The sequence below is a fragment of the Branchiostoma floridae genome, chromosome 2 (genome assembly GCF_000003815.2).
Source record: "Branchiostoma floridae strain S238N-H82 chromosome 2, Bfl_VNyyK, whole genome shotgun sequence".
NCBI lineage: Eukaryota > Metazoa > Chordata > Leptocardii > Amphioxiformes > Branchiostomatidae > Branchiostoma > Branchiostoma floridae.
Genome location: NC_049980.1, coordinates 19280019 through 19298068, shown reverse-complemented (window position 1 = coordinate 19298068; position 18050 = coordinate 19280019). Strand labels below are relative to the sequence as shown.

At 41.8% G+C, this 18050-nt stretch overlaps 2 protein-coding genes across 6 annotated transcripts in view; one reads left to right on the top strand and one right to left on the bottom strand.

Annotated features, from left to right (window-relative positions):
* Nucleotides 1–415: 415 nt before the first annotated feature.
* Nucleotides 416–18050, bottom strand: part of LOC118405776 — a 92289-nt gene continuing 74654 nt past the window's right edge. For 2 of the 3 annotated variants that reach the window (XM_035805536.1, XM_035805527.1), the window contains exons 2-5: nucleotides 8733–8938; nucleotides 3159–3410; nucleotides 2415–2532; nucleotides 416–2266 (exon numbers count right to left, since the gene is read on the bottom strand). In XM_035805536.1, the coding sequence (XP_035661429.1) occupies nucleotides 1326–2266; nucleotides 2415–2532; nucleotides 3159–3407 (1308 nt within the window). In that variant the 5' untranslated portion in view covers nucleotides 3408–3410; nucleotides 8733–8938 and the 3' untranslated portion in view covers nucleotides 416–1325. Of the gene's footprint in view, nucleotides 2267–2414; nucleotides 2533–3158; nucleotides 3411–5108; nucleotides 5280–8732; nucleotides 8939–18050 lie in introns of those variants that run through there. The other variant, XM_035805519.1, reaches the window with a different exon arrangement.
* The window catches only part of LOC118405741, a 52474-nt gene continuing 45202 nt past the window's right edge, over nucleotides 10779–18050 (top strand). The window contains exon 1 of one of the 3 annotated variants that reach the window (XM_035805477.1): nucleotides 10779–11501. In XM_035805477.1, the coding sequence (XP_035661370.1) occupies nucleotides 10799–11501 (703 nt within the window). In that variant the 5' untranslated portion in view covers nucleotides 10779–10798. Of the gene's footprint in view, nucleotides 11502–12554; nucleotides 13403–15869; nucleotides 16581–18050 lie in introns of those variants that run through there. The other 2 variants (XM_035805467.1, XM_035805485.1) reach the window with 2 other exon arrangements.

Genomic DNA, 18050 nt, shown 5'->3' with positions numbered 1-18050 from the left:
TAAAATATTCGTTTATGCCAAATAATCAATCATCCACGGGCATCAAATATGATTGTGTTTAGTTCACATTTTGCTTACATTGTCTTCTCCTCCACATCTTTTATTCCCCCCCTTGTACGGTGACATAGCTTTTCGCTGCTTTTATTTGTTGTGTTCTTGTGCATCCGTAGTTGTTTGAATACAGCTTCAGTAGAGTGACAGCAAGTGATTTGAAAGATGGTGTCATCACCGCTAAGGCCAGTCTTGGGGGAGTGGCAGGAAGTATCAGACGCGCAGGTCATGGTTCCAATCATGGAAGAGGCGACTTACACACGGGGAGGCATTGTTGTACACATCGAAGGCATCATACCTCCAAGTTATTGCTAAAAATCGTAACACTAGTACTGAGGCGTCACTAAAAGAAAATAGACAACGGTAAGAATCTTTACAAATGCAAAGGAAAACTGCATGGTTTATTCGTTTATCCCGTTGTTTCATTCGATTTTCAGAGGTAAATATATCTCGATGACCTTCTCTACATTTTCTGTCATATACTATTGACTACGCGTCTTCTATCTATGTGAACAAAGATAATTGATTTGATGTATTACTTTGGCTGCAGAAATACATAAAGCGATGGGGTTACTGGCGTACGAGGGGCGCGGAACAAGAGAGGCCCCTTCGTCCTTATGACGGGAGAACTAAGTGAGAGATAGAGACGGGTTACCTAACTGGACAAAGTCTGTTAACGTTACGAAGAGCTAGCCTTGGTGACTGACCAACGTACGATACAGATACAGATACAGACACACAGGGTAGACAATCATATTCCCTTACACCAATGTGCACGACAGAACTCTGTGAATAAGAGCGCACACGACCCTCACTAACCGTTAGTTTCCAGAATTTCCTAAAACTCAAACATATGGTGAAAAGAGAGGTCTAATTATTTCGGAAACCAGAAATGAAACACAACTCGCTGAATCGCTGAAAGTATTGTGAGGTAGAACTGGTGATCTACATATATTTAAATGGACCTGAAGTCATTTGAGCAACTGTGTTGACATCTGCACTCCACAGTGCGCAACTCCTTATTCTTGCTATAGTAGCGCTGTATATAAGACATGACACAGCAGAAATGAATCTACTCCAAGATATCGAAGTTTTCCTCAATCTCTTGTATCTATTGTATCTAGAACGACATTTTAGCACTCCATTTCCGACACCCCGCGTTTATCAAAAGCCTGACACCAGCTACTAACTTTTCACTAATATAAAATCATTTGCATTCTGCTGCTTAATTCAGGAACACAGGTAGGAGTGGAATGGTGCGTTTCTCCCCGTTCTCAGAAGATAGTATTTGGGAAGACAAATGCAGGATCGTTGACTTCCAGGTTGGTACGTTTAAAGATGTTGTCAAAGATGCGGCGCTCCCACTCTCCTAACCAGACGTCAGCGTGAGGCTTCCAGTTGTCCTTCTCTTCCTTCTTATGACTTGAAATCACCGTACCACTCTGGCTATCCTTCCGGAAGACTTTGGCCAGGGCTTTCCTGTTGGCGGTGTCATCGATGTCTAGGGTGATGCCAAGCTTCTCCATCATCTCGAGATAAGCCTCCTCCTTCCGGTCAGCAAGTGCACGGTAGTTGATGACAGCGTGGAAGAAGTGCTCCGGGTCCTCCCGTTGGAGGTCTATGGCTTCCTGCATAGCACCTTGCCAAAAGGTCATGTAGTAGTACAACTGATGGGCATTATGTTGGGCTGTTTTCAGTTTTGGGTCGTCCCCAAAAATGAAATAGAACTCCGGCATCAGGTCGAGGTTTTCTTCGTAAAACTCTCTTCTTTTCCTGTCCATGGTCTTCATGGCCTTAACCCAATCGTAATAGTCTTCTTTACATCCACCGTAATTTAGTCGAATGGATGATTCTACCATTTTCATGCCATTTCGGTACATGAAGAGCGTTTTGGCTTCGGGGTGAGCCTTAGCCATGACCTTGGCAAAGGTGACCGCATGTGACTTCAACTTATACATAATGGTCAATCGTCCTCCCTTCGCGTCATTGCAGAGAAAGTAGTGGTTATAAAGTGTGCTGATGTTCTTCACGAAGGCGATCGTGCTCTCGTCGTCTCGTAGAACGTCTGGAATCGTGCCGATGTCACCAGGGGTTTCCCCTCTCTGAACCTTGTGGTGAGCCATAGCGATGATTGAATAAACATCAGGGGCATGGATCGCCATCGCATATGGCAGGGCGTTGGTTGCCTTCACCACAAGGGTGGATCCACATCGTGCTGGAGGGCAATGACAGAGAAGGTAGAAAAAATATTAAGCAGGAATAGATAAAGCAATTCAGAAATGCTGTTGATTATGAGAATTGCATTTTATTTAAATAGCTTTTGTTTATCTCTTTCAAATCCATATATTAATGGTATACCATACCAGTAATGTATATGAAGATATTTCGCACATCGGCGATCTTCTCAGATACAGCATCAGCCACGGCCTGGAGCTGTGAGAACGGAATAGACAGCAGTTCTTGGACGTACGTACGTTGCGCCTGAAAAATAATGGAGACAATTATGTTAGATAATGTCTTTCATTGTACGCATTCTGTCAGAACTATGAATTATAGTACTTTTCTTGAAAGCTATAACATGGAGACGAATTAGGTGACCATAATATTTTGGCGTAAGGTGGCGTAAGGGTTCAATGCCCCGGCTAGGTTCGAATCCTCTGAAATGCTGCAAAGCTGTGCCCTTGAAAAAGGCACTTTAATACACCTTTAACGTTACTCACTTCACTTCACTGAAAATGAGTATCTAGCTTCTGTTAGAGATGTCTGTCGGATAGGGCGTTAAATGGAGGTATCGTGTTTGAGAAGAGTCACGCCTCCAGCACGTAAAAGAACCCTCTAGACTCATCGAAAAGTGTAGGGATTCTTTCCGGTGTGATGTATCTGATCTCTTCAGTACAAACCTGGCATTTTAAGCCACCATATGATTTAATGGGTATGAAATACAAGCAAACAAGCATAAAAAACTTTCGACTGCTGACAGTGGTGAGTGATTGTCATTATTGACGTCACCGTTGTCGTCATCATCATCGCATCATCATCGTATTCGCTGACTGACTGTCTGATCTTAATTGTTTCAGTCCGGTGGGCGTTCAAAAAACGAAACTTACCAGCTGGAGGTAGCCTTTCTCCTTAAGGTCCACGCCTTCTTGTGTGCGCACGAAGAGGACTGTCTCTCGTGCCCAGTCCACCGTGTAGGGAGAAAACTCGTGCCCACGTTCTTTCATGAAGCTGACGACGTCATCCAAGGCTTCCTCTTCTCCGATTGGCTCAAAGTCGTCCCAGTTGTTGAGCTCGTCGGGCTCATCCTTGATATCAATGGCATGTTTCTTCATTTTCACTGCTCTGAGGAAGGCCATTTTCTGGTAATAACAGAAAGCTTTCAGTTCAGCCATTTTGTCTGAATCAACTCGTGGGCCATTCCGCGCCCCAAAAAGACAATAACTTCTTATTTTGTGCTTTCTCCTTACCGGTACATGACCAGTACCAGTGATATGCTAGGCTACGTATTTGTATCCACTGTTTTTGCAGACCAGCTGCCTCTGATCGTTAAGGGAATGTATACTTCACGGCATACTAAAAACACCTGCCACAATGCGTATAGAAACGTACAAGTCGAAATGATAAAAACGTGTTACTTGATTCAGTCATTATCTATAACCACCTGTGAGGTCGGCTTGACCACGTGTCACAGGTCGATGAACTTGTCCAGCTATCATCTATATTACGTGTGATGCCAATTTATCATGGTCACCAGGGTTTAAAGTGCTTATGTCACCAAAGTTCAACATGTCCTGATACTATTAGGCAGAACAGTATTATTTATATAAATAGAAGTTTGTACAAAACACACACCATTCTGATGTTATAGAACATTACATTTTACGAATCTTATGTCCAATCTTGATTCAAGGTACATGTAATTTCTGTCCGTGGCGTCGAGGTAAACACAATAGCCGGTTCGGAAGTTGGCATTGTCACTTCCGATTTGCAATTAACTGAACTGAACTGTTAAATAGTGCGTCATCACCAAGTTCAGTCAATTGCAAATTTTCATGATTTTGCTCATCTGCTTTTGAACATAACAAATTTGCGAGTCGCAATGATTCTTCTCAAAACAGTGTTTTTCGCGAGTCGCGGTACCGTGTAGGACGTCATGGGTGGACATAAACTTGATTACCTGGCGACAGGAAGCGATAAAAGGAAGTATGATTGACTAAGCTTTGATGTTCAGTGACATCAGAATGATGTACAAACGTCTATATTCATTGAATGATACTGATGATGATTAATTCTAACTGTTGTATTTTTACTTGCTATATCGAACAACTGTCATTTATAATTCCCCCAAGAATATTCATAGAAATTAGAACAACTGAGAAAATAAGATAAGAAGTACCCCCCAAGCTCAGTCCATTTGTCACTTTCTGGAGATGACAGTACATTATCGTGTTCGTATTGAATAAAGATCCCTACCTGTACGGTCATTCGTTAACAAAGATCAGCATATGATAAGTCCATGTATATAACTTTATGCATAGTTTATGTTATAAGGCAGGTAATTACTCAGATGTTATGTATCATATCTCGTAAGCTACATGTACGTTATCATTTTTCTTCAGATAGTCAATCATGCGGTAAGAAATTTATACCGTTAGATTTATATTTTGGAGACCTAATATTTTTCTCACCTTATCTTATCTACCTCGATTGCATCCATTTACGTAGAATAGGTGTTGCCTGTTTTTTCTTTCCAATCAGTTTTGACGCTGTATGTTTTGGGGTGCGAAAAGTGGCCAGTAGAGAATTCTGATGATGATGAGATTAAAAAATATGTAGTTTGCAGTTGTCTTTATCTTCCCTACAGCATTCAGATATCTAAGAAACAATGCCAATGACCAGACCTGTACAGCTGTTGACAGGTGTAGACAATCATTCAATGCGTGAAACCGTATTTGTACATAACAACGTTCAACCAACCACTGATGGCTTTTTGATATTGCACATTGTTTTCTTATACACTTCTTGTCGTGTTTAGTTTAAAGAATGAAGAAACTTACCCAGGCAATGATAACGTAATATGCGGCGATCCCAAAACGAAGACGATGTCACCTCGACTGTGGAGAAACTTGCCTGGACATGAAATGAGACTTTGTCTTCACCACCCGACTTTCCAGTGTTTTCAAGCGTCGCCGAATTGTCTTGTCTATAGGGGGTTGTACCAGAAACATTGGTGGAGGTGGAGTGTATGTTTACACTCTTTATGATTGACGGACAGCGAAATATTTTTATTTTTGAAAACCTTTATACACTTTACAACATACTTTAGAATTTCTGTAAACTATAACCTAAGTGTGATGGTTCTCCAAGTTTTCAGGGCTATTCACACAATCATTAGTGCGTCCCCCTTTCCAGGACGTACCATTTCGTAATGGTGAGGTTTGAACCGTTTGCTCCTGCCACAAGGGGATTAGACAACACTTAATGTGGTCCATATTTTAGTTTAAATCGGGATCCAATTCAAGGGTGCACATCCTGAAGTGTAGTGCCAGTCTCTTCCATGGAATGATTCTGCAGCAAAATAACTGTGCATGGGAAGGGTAAACAACTATCCAGTCGTACGACCAACTGAGTTTTGAGAAAAACGTGGCAAGACACCCGCAGTGGGGAAATGTTTCTCATACGTAATAACCATAACTACTCTGTTTGTTATAAGAAGCCCAGACGCTCAGACTCAAGAATATACGATTATATACCAACAAAAAGGGGACTACATTGATGCATGTATACCCCAACTTCTAATGCACTTGAAATGGTGAGATCTACCACAAAACACCAGCCATACAAATTGAATTGAAACTGTCAGGGATGTCATATATCGCCTGACAATAATTCATCTGACAAAAAGTAGACGTGTACAACGTTCCCATAACATCTGTTCCAGTGCTTTCAACCTGTGACATAATAATGACAATATACCAATCATTGTAAAATTCAAGAGCACTCGTAAATCACAAGCCGATGTGCAAATATTAAATCATAAACACTTCACCTCTACAATTCCGTTCGGTTGCCTTGCAACAAAATCCTAGAATCTGAAGAATTATTGTTGACGGCGCAATATCAAATAACAAGGCAAGTGTGTACATGTGGTGCAAATGCGAACGTGTATATATGTTGATTGAATAATTCTATCTTGGCTGTGGAATATGAAAAGATTGAATGTGTACTTTGGTTTCGTACGCCCTTGCCAGGAATGCTTGAGCTCTTGCTTGGGTACGATTTTGGCCTTGCTGTGCTAATTTGTTGAAAAGTCAAGAAAACTGTTGACAAGGTTACTAACCAGGTGCTTCACATTTGATCTGCCAATGCACAGCTCAACCCATGATTTTCAGAACGAGAATCCCCTTTCAGAATTGTCTAAAAAAGTTCTGTTTTCTTTACTATCTAAATTCCTTACTGAATCTAAGTCATTTGTAAAATACGCAATGGATTGGTTTGTAACTCAAATACTAGTCAATCAGTACAGCATCGCCTCTCAGATGGATACAACTGAAATAGCCGTTGTGGCCACATGCCCGCCGACCCCCGAAAGGAATAGAGCAAACAGATTAAATTAAAGTACAGAAAATGCTCACAGAGGTGAAGGGAATATACGATGCAATCTTTGCAGGTTATTGGACCATTATACGAAAGCCATGAGGGTCTGTTCAATCTATAGGCAGATGAGGCAAAATCGTGAGGTTTTTTTCTAGTTTTGTCACATACGACTTTTTAACAACAGGAAGCTGAAAAAATGTTACGATTTTTCTTCCAACGTCTGTTTGGGGATTAGGCCTGTTAAACAACAACAAGTCTTCGCTGTCTACAGCAAGGCCGAGCAACACCTAGATTTATCGACACTTTATACTTTGATAGACACTAGTGAGCTACATGCGGACATGTGTAACTGCCCAGATTAAGTATTACTAAGTAAACGTAAGAAGATACCGACTTATGCATTTTATGTATAACGTTACCGTCTTGTTTGGGGCACTGCATTGTTGTGGTGTTGTGGATGTCCTTCCAGTACTAATTAGTCTTTGATAGAAGTGTCAAGGGTCTAGCATTTCAAGGAGTTTTAAAAATGACAATAACGTATCAATTACACGTGTCAGTCATGTGATCAAATCATTTTATTGGCCGAGCTGTTAGTTTTGATTGACAGCTGAAACGGTCTAGAACTTGGCAGTGGCTTAGCAGAAGATTATCAACCAGGCGTCAGTTTGGGTGATATGAAGGGTTATAGATCCTCCTTGAAAGCCAGAATATTCGTGTGTCTATTTTGTCTGTCCAAACACCTTCAAAACGTACGACAAAGCGAAACCTGGCCAAGTTTCTGTTGTGCAGGGTGCGTCTGTTCCCATTTCGATCTTGATTGGCCCGAATGTATGGCCTAAAGCCACAGAAATGTCTTCAAAAGCTTTATATCCCCAGGAAACAAAACCACTTTTGTGTAGTGTAGTACATTGAGTGAAAGAGTCACACAGGTTTGGCTACATGAAGGCCATTATAGAGGTACTGCAGGAATAGGAGACATAATTCAAGTCCTCTGGTGGCACAGAGTCAACTAGAGTTCCACGACCCCATACCTTCGCCAAATGATTCTTATCTTTACAACTGCTTAATTGTGTTTGTCATTAATTATGCAAATAAGTTCCTTATTTACTTAAAATTATATTAGTTGATCATCTCCTTTACAAAACAGCAGACGTGCACAATCTATGTTTAGAAAAGAGGTTTTAATTGTATTTTCTCATAATCTGTGCGGATATATGTTCGTCTTCACCTGTACATTACTACATAACTTCCAATTGCTACAAGTAAGAAGTTCCCATCATTCACCACAATGACATTAGATTATAGCAATGTTTCATTAATTATGCAAATTGGGTCTTTACTTTGAATAATACATATCTATCAATATTCTTATCTTTCTCAGTTACAAATGCCACATGTTGCAATAGACCTATAATGGAACAGAGCGTGTTTAGTTTCAAAGCTGAAACGAAACCTGCACTGCAGTTCCAAAACATGCCGCTAGGATGTCCAAGCCTATACCACTTACTCTCGGCATCAAGAGCTGTCTATCACTCAAAAATCGCAGCATGTCCAGAACTCGAGATATCAAATCCAGAAGGTCCGCTGCATTAACACAACAGGTCGCTAGGGGGCCCAAAATCTAGTCGTTTCCAGGTCTTATGAATACCTACCCACATATCAAATATCAATACTATCTATCAAGGAGTTCTCGAGTTATGCTGGTCTTCTACATGCAAACATACAAACGCTACCCAAAACATAGCATTCTTGGCGAAGGTGACTAGAAACATACTGTCTGGACAAGAATCGCAGTAAGTGCAAATTATATGTTAATGTAGCTACTGCTAGTCTGCCTGCAGTCCCTACAAAACGTCTACTCCTATATATAGTATAGAGATGCCTTTGTACTTATTAAAACAGTCTTCACCTTTCATCGACAACAACAAAACTCCAAAACACAGCTGCCAGCACCCTCAGGCATAAGGCATTCCTGTGATATTTTGTGTTTGGAAAGACGTCGACAACTGCACACAGTAGCGGTGTCCCATGGACATTAACTTGGTTATCACACTTGGAGTACACTACGCTTAAATATGACTTACGTGCGTTCACTCCCTTCAACACTACTGACAGCTTGTTCCTAGGATAGGTGCAGGAGGGTGGGGTGTATGGAACTCGTCTTGCTGCTGGTGCTGAGTCTGCATGGGAGCCTGCTGGTGAAGCTCAAACTCGTACTTCTGCAACTGGCTATTGACGTCACCCCTGGAACTCAGCCACATGGCGGGAGGGACTCTGTATGTAGCCTTCTCTATGGAGTCAACAAAAGCGTCCTTTTTAAAACTTAAGTACATATCACAATGCAAACCACCACAAGAAGAGGAAGAAAACAATGTGTTTCACGCCCTGAATTATCATAGTTCCCTGAATTACTATAGTTTGTTACCATTTTTTTCAATTAATTAAAAACATTCAATTCCACATTACCAAGAGGGTGTTTCTTGCATGCCTTTTGTTCTAACATTTTGGAACTCTTTCCTAACAATCTGACTGTGATAAATGTAATGTTTAGAACACGTATTTATAACAGCTGGTGAGGTTCTAACTAAATTTATTTTCATCTACATGTAATCTACATGTATTTATACATGTAAGAAACATTTCTAACATCAAATACATTATTTCTGTTAGGGTCTAAACTGTTCCAACATAGGTTCATAATTTGTTGTCACATGTTCGAACATTGATACAATATTGTGTAACTGGCCATGGGTTAGAGGGCTTGGAGGAGGACAATTCACACATCCCTGCCAAGTGCAAGTGCAATTGAAAATTGTTCTAAATAAAGACATAATGCACATTCATGTCCGAAGGTTTATTATTCATGGTTTATTCATACATATACATACATATACATACATACATGGACATATTAGACCAACGTTGCACCCTGTTATACCTTGCTGTAAATTTTATTGAAAGTGATTAAGTGATGCATTTGTCAGTCCGGAGTGAACACAGACGAAGGTGCTTAATAAAATGTAAAAAGTAATGAATCATTCCAAAGTCATTATAATCGTTGTTACAGATTAACCTCTTCGTGGTAAGCGGTAGATTAACAGTCACAAGTTTTAAAATCATATTATAGTAAGTTGGTTTTGTTATCTTAGTAGAAATATCATCTTTGACTTTTTTTGAACATGGGAAAAGCCAGTGTAATTGTAGAAACTGCTGCGAATGTTTTCGCAAAAACAAAACTCAAGTTCACCTCCGGATCCTCCCTGAGGAGAGCTATTGTTTTCGTAATGTCTGTCTGTGCAAGTGGTGTGTGTGTGTGTTTGTAGTATTTCCCCCGTGAATCATTCCATACGGTGGGCGCGTCTCACCACAGATGGGTAGGAGGTTGCACGGGACACTGACAGGAAGTGTAATCGGAGGGTCCAAGAATATACCAAAGGGTCCGTCCTCAATTTCAACTAACACCTGTTGCCTTGCTTAACTATGGGGGTTAGTCGGAAAATGTCGTGTCTTTAAAAAACTATGAGGAGGAAAACCCCAGACTTGAAGAATGAACGAATTCCTTGATATAGGTCATGTCGGCATAGATGTACATCCTCAGATACAAATTCCGACATTTTAATAAAGTCAAACGTCGGTGAGAAACAAAAAGAAGAAGAAATTTGCAAAATATTTCACGGAGGCATGAGATCTCTGATTCCTTGTTTCCCATCGCATCCATTGTACAATATCTAATCAGTACAGCCTACACTTATATTAGTATGGCCTATACCATGTACGTGCGGCCCACACCACCGGTGAACTAACATCTAACCACGAGTGCTGCAAACCCGGCCGGCACGACGCAACACTTTAAATGCATTACCAGGCTATCGAAGAGTTTTGTTTGTTCAACTAAAACCAAATATAGCATCCTTTTCTCTTGACAAACATTGCCAAAATCTCTTATCTGAAAGACAGGCAAACCATGTCGTAATTATCGTGGCCAACTTTCATAAGATCCAAATAAATATTAAACCACTTAAGAAAATGGAGTATATAGTATTTCTTGTTGTTCTTTCCTGTGCGCCCGAAATTGCATTCAATGATTTACCACAGGGGCCAGAGTTGACAACAAAGGTCACTTCCTCGCGAGAAAACCAACCTTGCCATCATGGCGGCCAGACTGTTCCTTGTCACTTTTTGTCTAATTCTGTTGAGCGGGAAGATAGAAGTGTTTTCCGAGGACTTTGTCATCCTGGTTATCCAACCGCAAGACGTGAGGTACGCGTGGTCTTTAGACAAGATAACATTAACCGTCGAATGGGCGATCGACGATCTGGGAGACAGGGGTTTGTTCAATTCATTAGGAACGAACACCGTCTTCAGGGTCCTCTCACTGGATTCAGAATGCAGCCAGTACAGAACTAATCTTAAGCTGACATACCTGTACTACGAACAGCGTTTGAGGCCGAGTGTGATCATTGGACCTACCGATGTATTTACCGTTGCGGAAGCTAGCCGTTTGGGTACTCACTGGAAAGTCCCAGTTATCACGGCCGGCGGACCGGCTTCAACTTTCCGCGAAGATGAATTTCAGGGAGCCCCGATGTTAACGAGAGTGGGGCACACTGACAACAAACTTGCAAAAGCAGTGGGGAGCTTGCTGTCTCATTTTAACTGGACACGGGTAGCTCTAGTATACAGAGATTCAAAGAGCAAATGTCACGGAAGCACCTGTTTCTTCCGCATCAAAGCCATCAAGGACATGTTGAACGAGACTAAAACGGCCAATATAACAATGGAAAGGACTGATGGACCTGATGGACAAGTAGATTTGGACAGCGCAATGAAGGATGTAGCAGAAGTCGCCAGAGGTAAGCTTACTCTTTGATGAATACATAAATTATAATACACAAAACCAAACATGCAACAACAACAGCAGCAGCATATCGCAAACAATGCAATCACACGTCGGTTGGTCTTAACGTTACATCTGACGACTGTCCGAGTTATCTTGTAAACTTTGGGGCGTTAAGATCTTTAAAGTAACAGTTCACGTACACGTGCCACTATATGCCCATAGTCTAATCGCAAATATGCGGTATAAATAGCGGTATAAACATAGCAGTCATACAAGGACAGTGATTGGCATTATATTGTAACAAGAGGCAACTAAAATACTAGAGTTGGCTATGCGTAGGAAAGTCGGGTTTTTCTTTTTTTTAATTAGAGGAAGAAAAAAAGGCCAACTTTTCTGTTCAACAATGAATACCGGAACGTTGTGATGGGTCGTGGTGACTTCTTAATACAACTGAGTTCTTTTACGTGGCTAAATGAACAATTAGGAATAAGATGTATTTCATGTGGCACCATTTTAGGTAGCATGTCTGGAAGTTATTAGTGTCGTTTAGGTGTTGTGGTTAATAATGCCTATAAGTTTGTATAATATTGTTTGGAACAGAAGTGCTTACAATCATCATACCCAATATATAATAAAATACTGTTTTAGCCACTTTTGAAAGTTATTTTGTCACCTTAGATACTTTCATATACTTCATCAATTATAGATATATGCCAAAACAATGTGATATTGAAATGTTAGCGATAGCTTAAATATTATATGGATGATGTATGATTCGACCTGCAGTGCCACAAATACAAGTACAGTGAGTACAGACTGTTTATACCCCCTCCCCAGTACGACATCGCTGGAACATGTTTCCCAGATATCTAGGAATTTTGTTTACTGAGGCTGTATGGGGAAAAGGTCACATGTTATTGTGACCCTTTATTATAGTTGTGTTTCCAATAAACGTATATTTAGGCTAGACGTCTCCGAGTGAGAGTCAAACATTAATTTTTATGCCAACGGTTCATTCTACTTAGACAAACATTAAGCCACTCAAAAATATGGCAACACTGTAGTTTTATTCTCACGTTTTGTTTGTGTATTGACCTGTCTACACATAGAACTGCTAATAATTTACCAGAAAAGGCCGAAGTTGACTGCAAAAGTAACTTCCTTATGCCAGAATCAAAGTTCACGTCATGGCGTCCGGACTGTTTCTAGTTATTTTGGGTCTAGTCGTTGCAAACGTTAAGATAGGAGGCGTATTCTCTGAGGAGTTTGTCATCCTGGTTATTCAACCACAACAGGTGAGCTACGCGTGGTCTTTAGACAAGATAAATTCAACCGTCGATTGGGCACTTGACACTCTGCGCGACACGGGAGTGTTGGGGGAAAATAACTCTTTCAAGATCCATACACTCGACTCAGAATGTGACAACTACAAAACGAAGATCAAGCTGTTAGATCTGTACTATGTGGATTTCGTGAAGCCTAGCGTTGTGATCGGCCCCACCTGTCCGTTCGCGGTGACGGAGACGAGTCGGCTGGCCAGCCAGTGGTTAGTTCCCGTCTTCACAGCAGGGGGCACCTCCGCAACACTCCGCACGGCCAGTGACTTTCAAAGTGAGTACGAGATGCTCATTAGGATGGGGCACACGGACGGCAAAATGGCCGACGCGGTAGCAACTTTCTTGTCGGACCCGACGGTAAACTTTACTCGGCCGGAATATCGGCTAGCCATGGTGTACCACTCTGAGACAGCGGACATCCAACAGAGACCTTGTGTCTTCCGTATGGCCGCCATCAAGCAAAGGTTGGAAAGGCTGAACGAGACTACCATCAAAGTTGTGAAAGATGAAGAATACACTGACAGGGCTTCCTCTGACTTCGGAGCCATTTTAGATGAAATCAGCAGCGTAGCAAGAGGTACGTACGTTTTGGGTATATAACCTACATATCTAAGGGGCTTAGGTCCCAATTGAAAATGAGGGGCCCTCCCGGGCAGTTCACGGACTGTTTTTGGCACTTTCGGGCACTAGCGGGCCTAGTGGCTTCCGGGGCATTTTGGGGACCGACCGGGCACCTGGTTGAATTAAAGTCGGAGTTAAGATGAACCCGGACCCGGTAACAAATAGACGCCGTGACCTATACCAGTGGAGAACACGGTATCCCACAGTCCATCGGGGCACCGGTGCAAATGGGACTTAAGTGTTAACGGTTTGTGACATCGCTCATCATCTTTGTATAACATCGGTAATCAAGATGACGAACGTACAAAAATATCAAAATCTTTCTGATTTTCATCCGCTTTTTTTCTAAATGTTGACAGTTGAAATCATATTTAGCCATATTTAGATTATAGAATATGTCATTGGGTTTCTGAACAAAATCTATATCTTATCCTCGTCTTCCTCGTCGAAGTTTCTTATCGTTACAAATCGAGCAACATTTCTCTCTTCGAAGAGCACATTTTTGCCAACGGGTTTACTTTACATATAATCATACCATCGTCTACTCTATTTGCGTGTTTGTTAACTAAACCCTGTAAACAAGCTAGTTCCAAATATGAATTTCCATTATGTTGTCGCTTGAAGGTAGGCCTTGGTTTGAAGAAAATGTCATTGAATTTTGGGCCGCCTAGTTGTTGTCTTCTGAACTGCAGCTTCCTTTCAAATTGCAAATCACGGTCATGTAAATGTCAAATCATGTTGCCTTTGCAGCCTTGTCAGTTTTTAAAAGACTTTTTGGTCACAGTAAGCATAAGATTTGGATAAGATCTGGATTGAAATCTATTAATTTATCCTAACCATAGCAATGTAATTGGTATGGGGAATTCCCATGGTAGTTGTACAATTTATATTAGAAACACATGAGTGCTATGAATGAAACATAGGTTACCTTTAGCCTGCATATAGCAGGCTCTTCGGGGCCTTTTTGGGGCTCATAATACACTTTTGCTGGCCATTTCTATTTGTACTCGCGATCGGTCGCTGATTGCTGGCCTTTTCTGATTGCCGGCCTCAGAGAGCCTGATATGGAGGCTATGCTACGAGGGGCGTGCAATTAGTAATGGTCCTGACCCATTTCCCATAGCAGGAGATTAATGAAACTTGGCACAGTTATTAGTCTTTCTCTTCATAGGAATCACCCAGAGTTATGCATTTCTCCCATCGTTTGATGCAGCTCTGGAAACCGATTTTGTAGGACACCCCAGGTTGGTCCTCCAACTGATGCCTCATCAATGGCACAAGAGGGACGACCAGGTCTGGGAGCTGTTTCCACAGACTTCCAGCCACGTTTGAATTCAGGATGCCAGCGTTTTACAAGGTCATATGATGGGGCATCATCACCATAAGTTTCATTTATTTCATCAAAAGTCTTCTTTGGTGTGCGTCCTTTCAAATACAAAAACCGGATCACTGCGCGACACTCAACTGGTTCCATTTCACACCTGGTCCATTTCGCACCTGACTAAGTTCAAACACCAGTAAATCAGAAACCACAATTAGTTCAGAGCTGTCTTTTGCAACATAACCCATAGAGATATGGATTATTACACATACAAAATTTCATTTAGATCAGACAACTGGAAGTGGGTCAGGACCATTACTTATTGCACGCCCCTCGTACCTTGGTGTACGTTTGGGCTCTCCAATATCACTCAATGTATTTAGTGGAAGATTTTAGCCGCAATGACAAGTATGACTGGGAGATTTTTTCTTATTAGTGTAATGTAAGGTTTAGGCTGAAAAACTATGTTTAATATTTCGTCCAACAGAAAACAACTGGTTTAAATCTGTTTTGTCTGCCTTACTTAAGATAACGTTTTGAACATAATACTAAACCTACAGGTCAGTTTTCAGAGCATGCAATGTGACAAAAACTCTTTGTTGTACATGTAGCATAGGGAAAGTCAAATTGTACAGTTTATCACAGCATTGCAGTCCCACTTACATCTAATAAGCTGCTTGATGTATTTACGACGGGGCTATTTAATTGGCTCACTGCAAAGTCTGTGTTAATGAGATATAAAGGACGGCCTTGTTGTCCAAGCAAACGCCATGTCCATATGGCGGCTTGCTTACCCATAATGACGGCCATGTTGTCCGTGTACACTGTTGTGCAACATGACTTTGACACGCATTGTGACACGCGTGTTTAAAACTAGTTACACCTTGGTCTCTTTTTTTCTTACGATGGACGCGAAAAATAGATCTTGTAGTTCTTCCGTCAGAATATGTCGGTTATTTTCATCAGCTCAAGGGTGGTCGATATATGACTCGCCTTTGTAGTGTTTTATAGGGGTCGGTGTCAACATATTATAGTTGTTAATGATTGACCGTTATAAGCCAAAGGAGAGAGAGATGTCACAGAGGTACTAGTAGACCTCTTGGGTACACAATGGCGACCAAACTGTTCTTGGGAACACTCGCAGTACTTTTGTGGTGTTGTAATACACAGGCCGAGAATTTTACCGTTCTCATTGCTCAGCCGAGGCAGGCCACGTACCCCTGGAGCAGCCAGAGCTTCGCCCCGTACGTGCTGGGCCAGGTAGAGCCAACGGTCGCATTCGCGATTGAAGAGTTGCGAGAAAATGGAGTGTTGGGCGACAACACATTCCACATCGACACTTTTGACACAGCGTGCAGCTACTACATAGCTCTAAACGAGTTGTTAGATATCTACTACAAAGACTTGTTGAAGCCCAACGTGATCATTGGTCCCACTTGTCTCTATGCGACGACTGAGGTAAGTCGCCTTGCTAGTCATTGGGAGGTCCCTGTCCTTACGGCGGGGGCTCCTGCGTCGGGCTTCCGTTATAGTGATTTCGGGGAGTACAAGACGGTAACCAGGATGGAACACACCGACAACAAGCTAGCAGACGTCGTTGATAGTCTGCTGGTGTGTCTCAAGTTCAACTCAACAAGGGTAGCCCTGGTCTACGCCGGCGAAGACAGCGACAACGAAGTCTGCTACTACCGCATGCAGGCCATCAGACAGAAGCTCGCGGCAGAACAGACTGCAGGAGTTGTGCTGGACAGAGCTTACTCCGACAAGTCATCGTTTGAATTCTACTTAAACGAGGTAGAAGAGAGAGCTAGAGGTGAGACCGGGTATGCTAATTGTCGAGTACCTATTTTCAAGGCAAAACATAGCCTTATAGTATGTTAGAAGTTCCCATTTTTATCATGGATTGCACTTCATGCTCCCCCGCTCACTACATGTGATAAATATTTGATATGAGGTATTGTTATCATTAGGGGCGGGTGGTGGTAGGTAGACGAATGTATGCACGTCTCACAGAGACATTTTCTTGTGCTATCTTTAATGTGTGGATTGCGAATGTGATGTTACATAAATATCCATATTGCGATCACTTGTTGTTACAAGTTCCACCTCCGTTGGCCTCACGTGGGTATGTATGTCGTATTGATGACACTTGACGTGGTTCCACCGACCATGATAGTTTTAAAGCGCACCAAGAAAAACTTTTAGCCCACTTGACTTTCTTGTTTCTGTGAGGGAAAATTTGAAAAATCTTTTGCTTAAGGGTATCACAAGTAGATACTTGTCAATCAAACGATTCTGTTAAATGGCTCTCCAATGCGCTGCCCTTCCTCGTGCCGTGTATTACCAATGGAATATTCTTTCATAGAAAAAAAGCGAGACACAGGTCATTTGCCTATCATGGAAATATTTTTTTCCTTTTTTTAAGTTTCGCAAGCCATAGACACAAATGCGATCGGCCAAATTTCAAAACAAACATTATGTCACTATCCCACCCACTCACCACAAAGCCTCTAGAATTTTACGTTTTAGCAGAAACAGGCTAGTTGCATTCATCCCTGCACGTTGGTTATTTTTACCTCCATACTACATCAAGTCAATTAAGCTCTTTTGATAGCGATTTGTAAAGACACAGATACATATAACTTCTAAGGGCCATCATTAGGATTGTGAGGCAACAATATTCCCGCCCACGGCACTGTATGGTAGAATCGTCTGGAAAATTTGCGGCCTGTGCATTCATGAATGCAAATGTCGAATGTGTTTACGGCGGTTGGTTGCCGAATCGCGGCCCTTTAGGAGCGGTGTATAATTTAAACATTAAGCACCAGTTCTTGGTAAGAGCAGAGGCTTGGAGCATCTCTCTGGATGCAGTACGTGCTCAGCGTTTGTGTCAATTGGTATAAGAAGTGCTAGTTACTCAGGGAAAATTCTACATCAAGACGACATCTACTTAGCTAACGAATCAGTCGTCCTGTCTAAGCGCATCTTGACAAGATATCTAACGCGGTACTCAACCATCTGCGCGAGCCAAGTGCATATTTCCAACAGCCGGGGGACCACGGAACTCGCGTGGAATTTCCGCGGGACGCCTAGCCGCTTTCCTCGCCGTAATCCGACGCCCTTGCTGGGTGCAGCTAGGAAAGGTACAAGCACCGCCATGGTCAGGTCAATGCACCCCATTTCACTTGTCGTTACTGAAGAAAGATCAGTGTTTCCAGACTCCTACATGTAGACCTCTTTGTTTATGTAAGAAGAATGCCGGATTTGTTCCTGCGAGAGTTCT